At 32.9% G+C, this 16,867-nt stretch overlaps 1 protein-coding gene across 3 annotated transcripts in view; it reads right to left on the bottom strand.

Moving 5' to 3' along the window:
- Window positions 1-1,677: 1,677 nt before the first annotated feature.
- LIFR (LIF receptor subunit alpha) overlaps window positions 1,678-16,867 on the bottom strand; it is an 89,224-nt gene continuing 74,034 nt past the window's right edge. For all 3 annotated transcript variants that reach the window (XM_074202649.1, XM_074202650.1, XM_074202652.1), the window contains 5 exons: window positions 16,131-16,298; window positions 12,830-12,991; window positions 11,970-12,063; window positions 10,182-10,260; window positions 1,678-9,523 (listed from right to left, as the gene is read on the bottom strand). In XM_074202649.1, coding sequence (XP_074058750.1) covers window positions 8,897-9,523; window positions 10,182-10,260; window positions 11,970-12,063; window positions 12,830-12,991; window positions 16,131-16,298 — 1,130 coding nt within the window. In that variant the 3' untranslated portion in view covers window positions 1,678-8,896. The remainder of the gene's footprint in view (window positions 9,524-10,181; window positions 10,261-11,969; window positions 12,064-12,829; window positions 12,992-16,130; window positions 16,299-16,867) is intronic.

The raw sequence follows: 16,867 nt of genomic DNA, 5'->3' as shown, positions 1-16,867 counted from the left end.
AGATATAGGCCTACCATCAGTCTTAAATAACTTTGCCCATCAGAAGTCTATGATATGAACCATCACCTTCTGCTTGTCCAATCAAAGAAGAGTGGCCCCCTCAAGGGCAGACAGGCTCTTGATGGGATTAAGGCAAGTCTTTGTTCTATTTAGAATTAAAGGAGTCTTCATTAAGCTTTTTCAATTGCTTAATTGATTTAAGGTATCCAAATGAAAGCTGGACTTCCCCATCAAAACTCTGTTCTTAGAGACCTAGAAATATAATTCAAATATACATAATAAAAAGGCTAAATTCATTTTTACACTATCAAATCCTTTGCCAAATCTGGTTTTTACTTCCATATCTCTTGAATCCAACCCCCCTTCTCTACCCATAGCCACCACCTTACTTCACCCATCATATAGATTACTGCAACAGCCTTCTAACTCTAAGCCCTGTCTCAATGCTCTCCATTCCAGTACAAAATACAAATTATTGCCAAAGGAATTTTCCTTAGAGATCTGACCATGTAAACCCACCCTCAACAAACTGTAGTGGCTTCCTATCTGCTTGTAGGATAAATTATAAACTCTCCACTCTTTGAACATTGCTCTTCACCCCGCCCCCCCAATTCATTCTTTCTTAGCCTGGAATGTATTTCCAGCCTCAGAATTGGTTTTCTTTCCCCTTAAGAAGCAAGGCAGGCCCATTTTCTGTGCATAGCCTTTAAAGATCCACTCCAACTGCTAGTAACCCTAACTCCTCATTACTCTATATTTACCTTCATTTTATCCCATTAGAATGGAGCTCATTGTGAGAAAGTATGTTTCATTCTTGAATCCCCAGAACCCAACACAGTATCTGGCACATAAGAGACATGATAAGAGCTTGCTAATAGGCTGAACCATTTCCCAATGTTATTCAGTTTGTAACTGGCAGAGCCTGGCTTTAAACTTTAGATCTTTGACTCCGAGTGCAAGGTTCTAGTTCTGCTTCACTATCTTATTTAAAGAATACATCCAAGTTAAAAAAAGTTGATTTAGATACTTGGTGTATTTAATTCATGTTAGGGAGGTAGTGGGAGAGGTGAGGTAGATAATGTATCTACTTGAAGAAGAGTCTCTTCCAATTTAAAAATTCTATAATTCTATGATGTCAATTTTTATTAAAGATTTTTTTATTTTGAGTTTTACAATTTTCCCCCTAATCTTACTTCCTTCCCTCCCCCCACTCCCCACAGAAGGCAATTTGTCAGTCTTTACATTGTTTCCATGTGATACAATGATCCAAATTGAATGTGATGAGAGAGAAATCATATCCTTAAGGAAGAAACATAAAGTATAAGAGATAACAAGATCAGACAGTAAGATATCAGTTTTTTTCTAAATTAAAGGAATAGTCCTTGGACTTTGTTCAAACTCCATGGTTCTTTATCTGGATACAAATGGTATTCTCCATTGCAGAAAGCCCCCAAATTTTCCCTGATTGCTGCATTGATGAAATGAGTGAGTCCATCAAGTTTGATCATGTCAGTTTTTAGAAACAGATTCAGCTAAAGTTGCATATGACAAATTAAAGTGTCTAATGCCAAAGTATAAGAAATCTTTTCTTTCCCTCCACCTCACCCATTCTCCCTTTTATTTCCACAAAATCAGCTAGACCAGTAAAAGACCTATATAAGCAATAAATTTCCAAACTTGTTAGAGTGTAAGAAAATATATTTATTTACTTTCATGGCAATACTATGGCAAAACTGTTAAATACATGCATATTTTAAAAACAGACATAAGCAACACTTCAAGAGTTAACAGCCAAGCAAACTAGTTTTACATTTACGGTGTCAGTAATACATGAGTTAATCATCTATGACTTTGCTGTAACCATATTTTCCAACATGATACTAAATCTCACTTTAATGTATACATTATTTCCAAATGTTTGCCTACTCATCAATTGGATTCTCCTATCCTAACTCTTTAAGGTATAACAACACAATTCCAGGGAGAAATCTGTATGTTGTTATTGATAGAAGACAACACATAAAATTTCAATTTCCCATATAAAGGGTTTCTTCATGGGTTTATTCCATGGCTTCCAGATTGGGTGAATCATATTAACCAATATTGTTTGCATCCTAAATACTTAAGTTGTGATTTCTTAAAGAGATTTCTTTTATTATTAAATTTATACTTTTAGAAACTGCATATTTCACATATGATCAGATTTAAAGGTAAATCTGCAGGGGTTAGATATTATATGAAATATAAACAGTATAGTTTTGAAGCTTATCTTTCTCCCAACCATCTCTCAACTCGTACTCACATCTTTACAGAACAAATTAGTAAACATGATTTTTCAAAATATGTAGCAAACTGAAAAAATTTAAAATATATTTAACATTCCCTTTAAAAAAGAAACACATATTCTACATACAACCTTATAAAAGACACAAAAACTTAAAACCTGTTCACAGTATGTATGTATGTATGTATTTAGTAAACAGCAATTCAGTATAATGCAATTTTGGAAGTGATAAAGGGGGATGATTTTTAGGTTTTTGAGGACAATTGTTTAAAGAGAGAAATATGTTAAATTAAGCATTTTTGGAGTTTCTTTTTCAGGAAGGCAAGGATATCATAAGCTAGATAAGCATACTAAAATGTAACAGATAAATATTTTGAAATATTCATTCTAGCAGCTTTGAGTTGTATTGTTGACTGTCTTCCTTTGAAAAAAATGTAAGGAAGTAAATTAGACATCTTAATTTGAATCAAGAGTATGATTATTTTTTTTAAATTCATGCTATTTTTCTTTAAAATAGAATCAAAGGCTTCAAGATACAAAAATGTCAAGTAATCTCTCTCTTTTCACAAAAGGACACTGAACAGACTTTCTTTTTATATTTCTACTTCAACTGCATTATTCTTAGCGCTATTCACATTTCTGGCATTAATGTTGGTGGGAATAAAGTTTAAAAAAACTAATGGTTTGTGCTATATTAAGAACACGAGTAAAGTACAGGATATCTATTATCAAAATGGGGGAAAACTACTGGTAGAGAAGGAAGCATATATGAAAATATAAAAAAATAAACTCTATAAAAACTAGTACTCAGTGTTCTTTTTCAATGTTCAACAGCAAAATCATGAATATAACCATTTTTAAAAAAATACCAGATTAGCAATGATTCCTCAGAATAAACATACTGTTTCACCTTTCCAACAAGCCAATGGCAATGTGTTTTACCAAAATGGAATAAATAGCCCGATCTCTTATACAACATGGAATGCTCAGCAATAGAACAGTGACCTAAAAATTAGGAATTACCCATTAAAAATGGTAAGCATTTTAAAAAGAAATACATAACAGCATTTGTGCAATATATAATGAAATTCAATTGGACATTTAGGTAAGAATGAAATTAATCACTGTAATTCAACAGACTAATCATATCATTTTCACGCAATATTGTTTAAATGATTTTGATTCTGATTTTAAAAGGAATTTAAAAGACATAAATCAATGTAATTAACTCAAATTAACTTTGTCTCCACATCAATTTGTTGACAAGTAATCCCTTTTTAGTAATGAAGTGATGATAATCATCACCACTTCATAATTGGTTGATATTTATTCAATTATGGTTTATTTTTCTAAAAATGTTATTTTTTTTCAGCTAGGCACTTTCACAGTAAAAAGACTAAATTAGAGGGTGGTTCTTCTAAGACCACAGCAATAAACTCACCAAAATATTAAGCGGTCCAAATTTGACTTGCATAGGTACATTTTATTTAAGTTGTAAATATCTAAATTCCAAGTATTATTATTTCAAATATTGAGAGGAAGTTATAAAAATTACAACTGATCCAAAGGATGCAATGGAAAGACATATGGTGAACATAACAAAAAGATTACAGCATGTAACCAATGACAACATGCCCATAAGAAGCAGCATTAGACATTATCATGGACATGTATGAGGCAAGTAATTTATTCAAAAAGAGACAAATGCAAAAGTCCAAATGATGCACTGGTAACTAAGAGACACCAAGAGAATAACACAAAAGTCTTTGGTATGTTGGACAGATACTCTATGAAGGATTAATGGGAAAAGTGACAAGAATGGTACAGACATGATGAGAAGATAGGGAAATGCTATAATCAGCACCATTTCAAACCAATTACAAAGCTTAGAGAATCACCATTACTGGTCTTTTGATCAAAACACTGTTCTAAACACATTATAACACAACTCAGCATTATCACATGGGTTCAGATCTATCTTGGTCAAATCAAGTGTCCTGAAACATAATTACACATAATAAAAGCCCAATATCATATGATCTATAAAATTGATACTAGTTTGAATTCCTCAATCATAGCATTTTAAAAAAGTTTTATTAATTAGCATGAAACATGGTTTTATAACTATGACAAAGGTACTAACTGAAAATAGGATAACCAAATTAAGGCACTAATATAATTTAAATTTTTCATGATTACTACTAATATATGGTACAGTTATAGATCTGAATAAGTTAACTTTAAAAAAATCATTTCAGAAAACATACCAAGATTATAGTTTGTAGAAGCAAGCATGTTTTCTCTTCAATATGTTATAAATATGAAATTTAGGTGCAAAAAGTTAAAAAATAAAGTTTGATGTTAATTCAATATTGGCTCACCAAAGAAACTAATGTGACCAGTTTGAAATACAAGTTTTAAGAAGATATTTTATAGAATTGAATAATTTCTCCATTAAGAAATCATAGCCCATGCTTTTATGTACAAGTTAATACCATTCCAAAAAAGTTCTCTGGTTATGGCATATGTGTTTTAAGTTGTGTGCACATTGTGGCAAAAAGAAACATTCAGATTATGCACAGGGTAGAGCTTATGGACACAACAATTCTAGTGGCATTTATGCTTGATCGTATCTCAAAATGATGAAGTGTACAAAATAGAAATAATCTTTTTCTAAAAAACAAATTAGGCAAATTTTAACATGGCTCAGAATAAAAAACAATAATAAAAAGCTGAGTTGTTTTTTTTTGTTTTGCTTTGTTTTTGCACATAGTACATTAATTCAGAGAAATGAAAGAGAAAGACCTTTTCCCTCCTACTTCCAGGAAAAGTTTGACTCATACCTCAGACCTCTAAAGGGGGTGGCAAAAGGTAATTAGGGATGCACCTTAATCAAGTACAGTTCCTGGGTTATCTACATTTAATTCACATCCATTCATCTGCAGTCTGGAAGACTTCTGGAGTGTGAGGTCAGTTTAGTTATTGGGGCCACCTCTACCACAGATTTGATTGAAATGGGAATATACCCTGTCCTCCAGGTCTACTCTGGACTTTAACTGATGATTTGAGATTACTTGATCTAGACCAAGGTTCAATCATAAACATTTATTGGGTATCCATATGCCCAGTTGTTCTGTAGCTCTAGGCAAGCATCACTAACCTTCCCCTTCTATCCTAGGTTGATGGAGAACGCTGAATTTCTACATAAATAAAAACTTTTTAAAACAAAAATCTATACAAACTCAAATATGGCTCAAAATAGAAAGCAGCAATGACTGATTCAGAGTAAACACCCAAATTTATAGAAAGAAAAAAGTAACAAAATATCTAATTTGAAGCAAATTCTTTATGGATATGGATTTCCACTGCAGTCTCCAAAAGTACCAGTTATGTGTTTTCCCTTTAGAAAATGACTAATAGAAAAAAGCAAACGACCTGAGTATTAAAAGTTAGATCGAGAATTCTTGCCACATACTTTTTAAAAAAATTGTATCTTTATCAACTAAGAAACATCTATTTTTCTCTCTATTTTAGTTTCAAATATGCATAGAGCCCAAAAAAGCATGATCACATAGTGTTATTCAACTGGAAGGCTACTATTGTCTTCATTTCAATATATTAAAAAGTCATTTTAATTTTACACCAGGTGAAATCATTTACATACTATGAAACATAAGCTTTGTGCAGATCTGTGATTTCATCAGTAAAAGAGCTTCCTGCTAATGAACTCCTTTTATCAAATTTGATCAGCAACTGTTAACCTTAGAGAGCTGACTGGAGATAATAAAAGATTAAATGATTTGCCCAGGGTCAGAGTCAGTTTATGTCAGAGAATGGACTTGAACCAGGTTTTCCAGACACTGAGGTGGCCTTGCTATTTTTGTGAAATGTATAATGACAAAACTTGATAGCTAGCCTGATTGCTTTTTGTCTAAGAATGGCATGTGATTACCAATTTACAAAAATCTAAAATATTTGTAGGACTTGGGAGTCATGCACCTATTATCAAATCTGGTCTCAGATAGTTACTAGCTGTGTGACACTAGGCAAAGCACTTAACCTTTGTTGGTCTGTTTCCTTCAACAATGGGGAAAAAATCAGCATCTATCTCCCAGGATTGTTGTCAAAGGAAATAATATTTATAAAGTGTTTTACAAACATGAAAGCAATATATAAATGCTACTGTTGCTACTATATTATTTGAAAATGTAAAATTTGGGCTAAAATTCTATAAATATTTCAATGTACAGCGCTACTCAATCAACATGGGCATAATACTATTATAGTTAAAATTTTCTAATGTGAATTTATGAATAGGTAATATAGAATCATCTACCAGTGTGATTTATTCAGTTGCTTAAAGTTTGATCTACTCCAAACTCTTCTAACATTCTGCCATATTACTTCTTATCTGATCTAAAATTTTCAACTTTAGTATCACTGTTTTGGTTAGGACAAGGAAGAAAGGAAGAAAGGCAATGTCTCCAGGTGACCACTGCTACTTTTCATTTTGGTTACTTTAAAGATAGGGAGAAAACTGGGAGTGTACTTTTCTCCCTATTAACTCAGATTAGTTCACTATCACCTTGAAATATTGATAACTTGGCCCTGAAGAAATAAGATGCTGGGTACATAAGGTGCATTGTAGGCTCTGTGAGAGTGGGGAATCATAGCAAGAGACAGTTGAGTAACTGTGGCAGAATCCCAGTACTTGGATGCTGACGTATAGAGAGCTTAGAAATTATATGGGGAGGAAGGTAGAGTGGAGGAGAAGTTGAAAGGGAATGAGAAAAAGCTAAAAGAGAGTACACCAAAGAGAAACATCATCTATTTCACAATTTTGTTTAGGGCTAGCCCTGGGGATTGAAAAACTGCATGTGGTCAAAATGCTACAAATAAAGTTAGTATAACTTATTTGGCATTTCCTTTTCTAGTCTCATGCTAGGTATTATTAGGTAAAACATCATGAGATGAAGGTTTAAAAATATGATCTCTAGATTTTTAAATGAAATTTGCTTTTAATTGTCCTATCACCTTCTATAAGATACACTAGGATGTTTCGGTCAAGGGTCCACGTGTACAAAACAGAATGTTACTATGACAGTAAATAAATAAAAACGAAAATAAAATGTCTTGACTTATTCAGTTATCAGAGGAGTTTAAGCATTTGAAACATAACCATTAAAAGGCAAAATATACACAGGTCGTGAAGGCAGATTAAAAAAACACTCTGAAAATTGTAGTTTGATATGAAACTTTTCCAGGAGTCATTTCCAAGAAAATTAGTTGATGCTGAAAAACTTGAGGTTATAATGATTCTGTATAAGGGCACTCAGTATATATAGATGATAAAAGCAATGGTTTACAATGATTAACAGAATTAATTCAAACAGTTTGAATTTGAAGTTTTTCATGTCATTTACTATAAAATAGTCTCCAAGTGATTATTTGAAAACAAAAAAATCAGTTCTTTAATTTTTCACAAAAAACAATGTTTTCCATCAAGGAGGTCATTCTGATAATCTATTTGAGAAAAGTAACTGTTAGACCATAATTAGGAAATAGATCATATGTCCATATTAATTTGTGGTTCACCATTTAAAGAAAAAATTCATGGAATTATCTCTTAGTGGAGAACTAATGCCAATGGTTACTACCAGTGAAGAGACTGTTTTGGCTAGATCTTGCTGATAAGAATAATCTTAAATGGAAATTTAGTGCAATTAATGCTAAAGTATTATATTTAAGTATGTGCTTTGTTCACACATTTGTAAAACTGGCACTTTCACAAAGTACATGTCAAGACTTTGGGTTTGTTTGTACATAATATCTTAGATATGCAGTCCTAGTCCTGTTAATTATTAAAGCATATACATTAGGGCACCCTATTACAAGTAGGAGCTTAAAATTAATGGGGGAAAAGAACTTGCTAAAGTTGTATTCAGAAATGTGGCATTAAGTCAGTGTTATACTCATTTTCCAAGTTTGTGCCCCTGAGTCAACAATTTGATAACTATTATACAATAGGCAGAGATCTAGTTATCAAACAAGAAACTAAAATAGCTGCTGCTATGTTTTAAAAGCTGTTAAGTAGAGAAAAATGATCTTATGCATCTTGTTCTGTGCTTGCCTTTATCTAGATTTGAACAAATTTCAGTCAAGTAATTGTTACTCTGAACATCTGCATGCCTTCCCCCCGCCCCGCCCCCCCCATAATTTCAACATTTTGGTTGGGATTCAATAATATCCATTTAACAAGAAATGATTAGTGAATAAATGTAAAATGGTATTTTTTAAAGTATTAAGCAATAATTAATCCGAAAATTCTACTTGATGGTAGAGTCAAGTGAGGCTTCTTTGGCTGGAATCAAAAATAGATCCAAACCCAGTATCTTGGATCACATGAATTGAATTACTGAGTTGCTATACTTTGGCTTTCAGACTACAGTAAAACAACATTAACACTTTCAGTGTAACTTACATGTGGTAAAGTTCATCTCACTAAAAATATTCTCCACTGGAGGCCTCCGAGAATAACCAGTGCTGCTGCTACTGCAACCCCAGGAGTCAGAGCTTATTGAGATGGCAGACTGATGCAACACCACGCTATTGCTAATCATTTGGTTTGTTTTGAAAGAAATTTGTAAATGACCACCCTCCATTAGAAGATTTAGGAGATTCTTCATCCTTTGGGGGAATCAAAAACTGCCGAGAGTTAATTGAACATGGGCTTCCAAAAGACACCATTTCACTGTTGCTGTCTATGGACCGAGGAGAGTCTGGAGAGTCTAGATTCCAGGCATTGACATTTGTCTGAGGTCTGTAGCCTGAAGTTTTCTCCAAGTCTTCTGCTGCAGATATATTCTCTACAGTAGAAGTAACTGGCAGGTGCATTTGGGGCTTGTAGCCTGCTCCACCTATAGAATCCTGTTCTAGTTCTTCCTCTGGCTTTGCCTGAGGTTGATACATTGACTGGATATCAATGTAAATTACTTGGGAAGAGCCTCCTGCTTCCTCACCGACTCCACTTGCTATCTCTTCCTCAATGATTGGTGGACAGTAGGAGACCACCACATGGTTTTCAGGTTCAGCATCAGACCCTTCCTCAAGACCATCAGCCACTGGGGACTTGATTTCAGTGTCCTCCTCTATTTTAGGAGCTGCCAATCTCGTTTCCACCACTTCCACATTATTAGGAGTGCAGGGATTCATTTCCAGCGTTTTCAGAGTACTGTTTCCCTAGAAAAGGAAAAAAAGACTGCATGAGGATGGAATATTCAAACTGACAAAGACAGCAAGAAAGTTTTATATTTGCTCCAACTGTAACCTGATCAAAAGTTCTGCTATATATTTTTAAAAAATTACAAGTTTTTTTCACCAAATCTATTTTTTTCTTGAGCTTCAGTTATGTCTTACTCTTCATTACCCCACGGACCATCACGTGCCAATACTTTCCATGGAGTTTTCTTGATAGAGATACTGGAGAGGCTTGTCAATTCCTTCTCCAACAGATTAAGGCAAACAGAGGTTAAGTGACTTGCCCAGGGTCACACAGCTAGTCAGTATCAGAGGCTGGATTTGAACTCAGGTCTTCTTGATTTCAGGCCCAGGGCTCTATACATTGAGCCATCTAGCTGCCTCCTACTTTTTACTTACCAATTATAAATAAAACAGTGAAAGAAAAAATTAAATTAGCAGTACAATGGAATCTTTTAAACCTCATAACTTGAGATAACTAATGTATTATTTGACATTTTAGGTATAAATCTTTCAGGCTGACATACAGCTTTGATTCATCTTTATCCTAAACTTATTAGAAAATAACGGGAAGGCATTATGTTAAGCTAAAACTAGAAAACAATACATTTTAAAATCTTTAAAAACAGACAAATATTACCTCACAGATGCTTTTATGAAACTGCAATGCCTTACTATTTTCTGGATTTGGAATATCAGGATAGAAAGTTTCTTTAATCCTTAAAAAATAAAGGAAGTATAATTAAAGAAAATGCTTTTATAAAGATTACAAATCTATCAATAATAAAATTAGATAACAGAACTTAATATTTTAGTATCTTTATTTTTACTTTTTCTCATATGAATTATCTTAGTAATAGAATATTCATTTGTATAGTAGATCTGTGCATTCATTTTTTCCTGGACATTCTGTGTGTGTGTGTGTGTATTTGTATATATGCAATATATGTATGCATAATATGTATATATACATGTATAATTATGGAGTTCCCAAATTGGAAGTATATGAATACTGTAAATATAGGGCTCCAATTTATACCATGTCTGGCCTTCTCCAGATCCTGGTGACAATATATATGATAATGATAAGGATTATCTGTTAGCTATCTGGACAATTCAGAACCTTACTGGCCTCCAAATAGAGAAGGAAAAACTTTTAAATAATTAGAGCTGGATAATAACAGGGAGGAATGTAATAATTATACTGTACTTGGGTCTCATTGGACTTCAGTTAGAGTACCATGTCCAGTACCGACAGAGCTAGAGAGAGTCCAGATAAGTGCAGAAAGGATCATGAAGGAACCTGACTGAGATTCCTTTGTGCATGCACTGGATAGATACTTCTAATTTTCAGATTCTATGATAATTAAAAGTGGAACCTCAGATTTTCAAGTTAGCTGTTAGTGCAGATCTTTGATGAAAGGTTAGAAAGGAAGACTACTACTCCTTTTTAGGGACAATGAAGAGAAAATATTTACTTTCATGTATGGACTAGTGGGTCTCTGAGAGTACTTTCTAATTCAGATTCAGTATGGCATTACATTGTATATGTAGTCAAATGTATATTATGGTGAATTATGTTCATAGTGGATCATATTAGAAAGGGGCCTCAGCATATTATAAGCTGTGATTTCAGGAAAGGGCAGAAATTAATGAGAATAAAGAAGGAAAAAAAGATTAAATCAAGTATTTCTTAATTTTTTTAAATTCCTAAAGTGTTATATAAATAGTATGGCATAGTAAAAAATGCCTTGGAATAGGTCTTAGGTTTAAATCTAGACTCTTTACTGGCTAGGTATTGATGAGTAAGTCACAACCTTTGAGATAGATTTCCTAGTGTAAAATAGGGATAAAATGAGAAAATATGTGTAGAGTGCTCTCTAAATATCAGCTATAAGCTTTGCTATGGTGAGTGGTGATACTTATTCTTCCTTTTAGCCTAGTGTCTACTAATACAATATTGAAAAGTAATGATTTCATAATTAACAGTGAAAATTAAATAACTTTTTTTTTAGGTTTTTGCAAGGCAGTGGGGTTAAGTGGCTTGTCCATGTCCACACAGCTAGATAATCATTAAGTGTCTGAGGTCAGATTTGAACTCAGGTACTCCTGACTCCAGGGCTGGTGCTCTATCCACTGTGCCACCTAGCCACCCCAAAATTAAATAAATTATTAGTAGACAGAACTTGAAACACTGTTTAAAAATAAAATCTTTTCCCCTAATAAGTAGTATATTTTGTCTATTATATAAATTGTGCAATCATAATTTAAGGACCCTTCCGAATATAAGTTCAGTTCCATTAATATAAAGAATTTACTCAGTTTTATAGCACTCTTAGATAATGGGAATTTGTAAACCCAGCTCAAACAATACTACCCATAAGTACCCCAAAAATCATTAAATATATATATATGTATATATGATTACCATTCTCTTTTACGATAACAAAGAATACTGGTTACCACTCCAATAAAGATAGCAACTGCCACGGGGATGAGAATGGCAATAATTAATCCCTCAGCTGAAAAAGAGAATGTTACAACTCATTAGTTGCCATTTTTATTGGTCTAAAAATACAAAAAAAAAATCTATGGTTAAGAAACAAATTAGCAGTACAAAATGTTTACCATTTCTAATTGACCAAATTATTCTGAAATTATCTGACTTTACAAAATTAAATGTATTTTATATATTCATTAAATTTTGGGTGATTATAGTATCATAGTTCTCTAAGCAGAAGTTGTAGGCAAGCACCAGCAGGCCCGGTGCTACAGCTGGTCCTACAACTTCTTTTCAGCAGGAAATAGATACCAATTTAATGTTCATATGAGGATGGCACCATAATATAAGAAGACTAATTCAGCTCACTCCAGAGGGCCATCCTTTACTTTCTACTTTTTCTTCCAGAGAATACTTCTATTTTTTTTTTTTTTTAGCTTTTGCAAGGCAATGGGGTTAAGTGGCTTGCCCAAGGCCACACAGCTAGGTAATTATTAAGTGTCTGAGGCCAGATTTGAACTCACATACTCCTGACTCCAGGGCCAGTGCTCTATTCACTGCGCCACCTAGCCACCCCAATCAATTTAATTTGAAAGAGTTTAAAATCTTTTCTTACTACTATACACCAAATGAATCAGTTTGTGAACCTGGCATTGTACCCCCCAAAGCATTTCAGAACTACCTTGAACTTCACTAAAGGAATTTCTATTATTACAGTTCAAGATTTACTAGTAAGATTATCCAAATCAGTGCTGAAAGATTTCTATTAATAAAAATACTGAACTTACAATTTTCCTTTGTGACCACATACATGGCCTTTCCTGGACCTACTCCACCATCTGTGTAAGCCTGCAAGAGCAGATGGTAACCTGTTTTTCCTTGAAGATCAACAATTCTTAATGTCTTCTGTGTTATGTCAGTAATATTTTTAACTTTTACATCAGGGCGTCCTGTTTTTGAAATAAATATTCCAAAGATTCATAATCATTTCATGTGAAACATGTTTTAAAATGACAATACAAATTGGAAAAGTGTGTTCTGAGTTACAATAAACAATAAATAATTCTAATCCCTAATCTAGGTGTACATTATCATAAATGTTATTCTCACAGATCGATTTTGTGCTAATTTACTTGGTGATCTCATCAGCTCTCATTGATTTAATTACCATTTTTATGCTGATGATTCTTAAACCCAAGAGACACATTAAATTCAATATGTAGAAAATCAAATTCATTATCTTTCTTACCTTCTACTTTTCCTTTTACTGTTATAAGTAATGCAGGTAATGCAGATAATTCTGCATTATCTCTCACCCCAAATCCAATCTGTTTCTAAAACCTGTTGATTTCACCTATGCAGCATCCTTGGAATAAGCCCTCTTTTTCTTCTCCGGTAGTCATCCCTCTAATGCAGATCCTTATCACTTCAAGTAAGGACTGATACCATAACCTGCTTCCCCACTCCAATCCATCTTCCATTCAACCAGTGATTTTTCTAAAGCACAGATCCAACCAAAAACTCCAGTGGTTCACTATCATACACAAAATTCTCTGGTTGGCATTCAAAACTCTTCATAATCTAGTCTTATTCCCTGAAACATACTCTTCTGTCTAGTGGCACTGGCCTCCTTGCTGTTCCATGAACAAGATACTCCATATGTTGATTCTAGGCACTTTCTTTGACTATCCCTCATGCCTGAAATTTTCTCCCTCCTCATCCCCTCATCTACTACCTTCCTTGGCTTCCTTTATGTCCCAAGTAATAATTCATCTTCTGCAGGAAGCCTATATCAACTTTTCTTAATTCTAGTTCCTTCCTTCTCTTAATTATTTCCTATTTAACTTGTATATATATATATAGATATGTGCATATTTGTTGTCTCTCCATTAGTTTGTGAGCTTCTTAAAGGCTTTTTTTTTGTATCTCCAATGCTTAGTATTCAATAGGCCTTTAAATAAAAAAAAATTATTGACTCTGATACTAACCTTTTTATAAGAGATTAATCTGAGAGGGCAAATAAATTGACAATAAAATAATCTAGCTAGGAATTTCATGGTTTCTGAAAATTTTTGCTAAAATATCCATTTTTTAGATCTATTAAATCTTATTACAATTGTCTGGTTATAACCAGTATATACCTATCAATATTCTCATTCCTAATCTCCGAAATTAGGAGATCGTGAAGGGAGGGGCAACAAACCTAAATTAATTCTACTCTGAATATTATTTACAATTTTTTGCAAATGAGAGAACTGAGACAGAAGATAAAGGACTGCTATATGAATTAAATACAAAAGAAAGGAGAACTTCTAGACTGCTGATGGGTTCAAAATTTAGAAAAAATCTGTTAAGCTTTAATGACACTTGGACATATAATTTGTGAATTGATCATTTAGATGTTTAAGTTAACTGATAGAATGGAGGGAATTAGTTATTAACCAAAATAAAGGACAATTCGGTACACTGTCTAATGTTATTAAACTAATACTTTCAAAAATACAGCACTGAAGAGCAATAAATATTAAGTATTACTAAGAGTGCTAAAACTGAACTTACTCCACATATATTTATTTAAAATATGGTAGTTATTGAAATGCCTTATTTTTGTGTCCCTTTCTGAACTTTTTACTTTAGTGTACATTAAAAATGACATCATTAATTTGCCTTCCACTGTTAACAAATATACATGAGATTTTTCCACCATGAACTGTTATCTTCCTCATCATTAAATTTTCTTCTAGTTATCAGAAAACAATTTCTATTAGTCACTAACTTAATCATTTTGTATCCAGATCCCAATGCAATGAAATGCTTGGATCCTCTGACTATATGGAAAGCATAATTTCTCTCAAGGTTTTTTGCTACTGAAATGAGGTTCTTATTTTTGTTTTGTTTTTTTTTAAGTTGAGTCTTCCAAGTGATGTAGTGGTTTGATAGCAACTGATCTGGGTCCAGTGATCTAAAAGAACTCCTGAGATTCTCAGAAACATTTGGTGTGAGCAAGAAAACATTTCTATAGTTATTGAGATATCAGTCATTTAATGAAAATGAAGCTGCTCTGTAGTGCCAAAGCACTACAGATAAAAAGAGGTTCTTTCCTCACAAAGCTTACATCCTTGTAGCATCTTGGGAAGAGAGGAGCCTGGCAACAGAATGGGTGGTAAGCACTCTCACAAGTATAATTTACCTTTTCTCCCACACTCCTCCTATTGATAACTAATTGTAAAACTGAGAAATCCATTTTCTAAAGTTATTTTTATTTATTAACTTCTACAAGTCTAAGAAATGCTCAAGGTTTTAAATGCATTCTTTAGATCCCAAGGAATTCCTTGAGAGCAGGAACTATTTTTTGCCTTTCTTAGTATTCCCAGAGTTGACATAATGCCTGGTCCATAGTAAGGGCTTAATGATGATGACTGACTGACCTACCAATTCATGTACAGGAATTTGGGGCAAACCCAGTTCTTTATAGGAGCTTTAATGCACAAATGTGCTCATAATGGAAACAAGCTAAGCTTCCAAGTTGACTTGGAAGGTGACTTTTAAGCATGATGATAACTGGATGTTTTTGCAATGTAAACAGCTACATAAGAGATAATGAACTAGAAGCAAACCACTTTGATCCTTTTGAATAAAGGTTTTATCTTCTGTAAAAAGCATGTGTTTGCACTAGGTGAATTGCTAAAGTTCTTTCTTTTAGCTTTTAATATATTATCCTGTGGTCATGACTCCAAGACTGCCTGAATCTTAGGCTTGATGTACCATTAACATAATCATATTAATTCATACAATAAATCAATCAACAAGTATCTACTATATGTTGTGTATCTAGTCAGACAATGGTATAATGCCTCCCCTATAAGCATTTAAATACAAATTCTGTAAAAGGCTTCAAATCCTCCTTTAACATATTATATTAAAATGCAAATAATTGTAATTGTGAGAATTACTTTGTTTCCATGCTCAGTGATACCAAGTATTAGAATACCATTATCTAAAACAGTATTGAAAAATTTCAAAATTTTTTTTGGTAGATAAGGAAATGCATAGGAAATTATCAATATGAACAAATGACACCCTATTTACCTGACTCCAAACCCTGGATTTTAGAAGTGCCTTTCTCTCCTTTTTCAAAATAAAATAAATATCCTCTTAAAAATCCTCTAAGATCGTCAACAGGAATGTCTTCCCATTTTACTAAGATTGAATCTGCAGAGGTGTCTTCCACAGTAAAATTTGGTGCAATGCTTGGAGCTGTAGAAAGTAAAATAAGACTGAGATCAAAGTTCATAATATTTCATCACAGCCTTGAAAAGAAATTCAACAAATACATTTATATTGAAATATAATCTGAAGAATCATACTCATATAAAGTTCTCTTTACTGAAAAAAATTAGCACTTAAATCTCTAATAGATAAGTCCCTTTTGTTTCTTTGAATTGAATATTTCAATTTCTGAAATAGAGGTCTTAATATTATTATATTTATTATTATTTCCATGAGATGATTTTTTAGAATTTCATCATGCTGAACTTTTGTTTTACTTTAAGTCTAAATTACTTAATAATTATCTGATAATAATTGTGAAATGTGAATGTAATGGAATAATACAATTCCATCATAGGAAATGATGAAAAATAATACAGAAAAGCACGGAAGACCTATAAATTGATGCAAAGTAACAGAACCTAAAAAACATACATAATGAATAAAATATAAATGGAAAAAACAAAACAAAGTAAAATTGGATGCTGTGTTATTATGTTATTAATGACAGAGTGCAGCTCCCAAAAAGATAAGAATAGGCATCTCTCTCTCCCTTC

The sequence above is a fragment of the Macrotis lagotis genome, chromosome X, assembly GCF_037893015.1.
Source record: "Macrotis lagotis isolate mMagLag1 chromosome X, bilby.v1.9.chrom.fasta, whole genome shotgun sequence".
NCBI lineage: Eukaryota > Metazoa > Chordata > Mammalia > Peramelemorphia > Peramelidae > Macrotis > Macrotis lagotis.
Note: the sequence above shows the minus strand (reverse complement) of the source record. Positions and strands in the feature narration are given on the sequence as shown.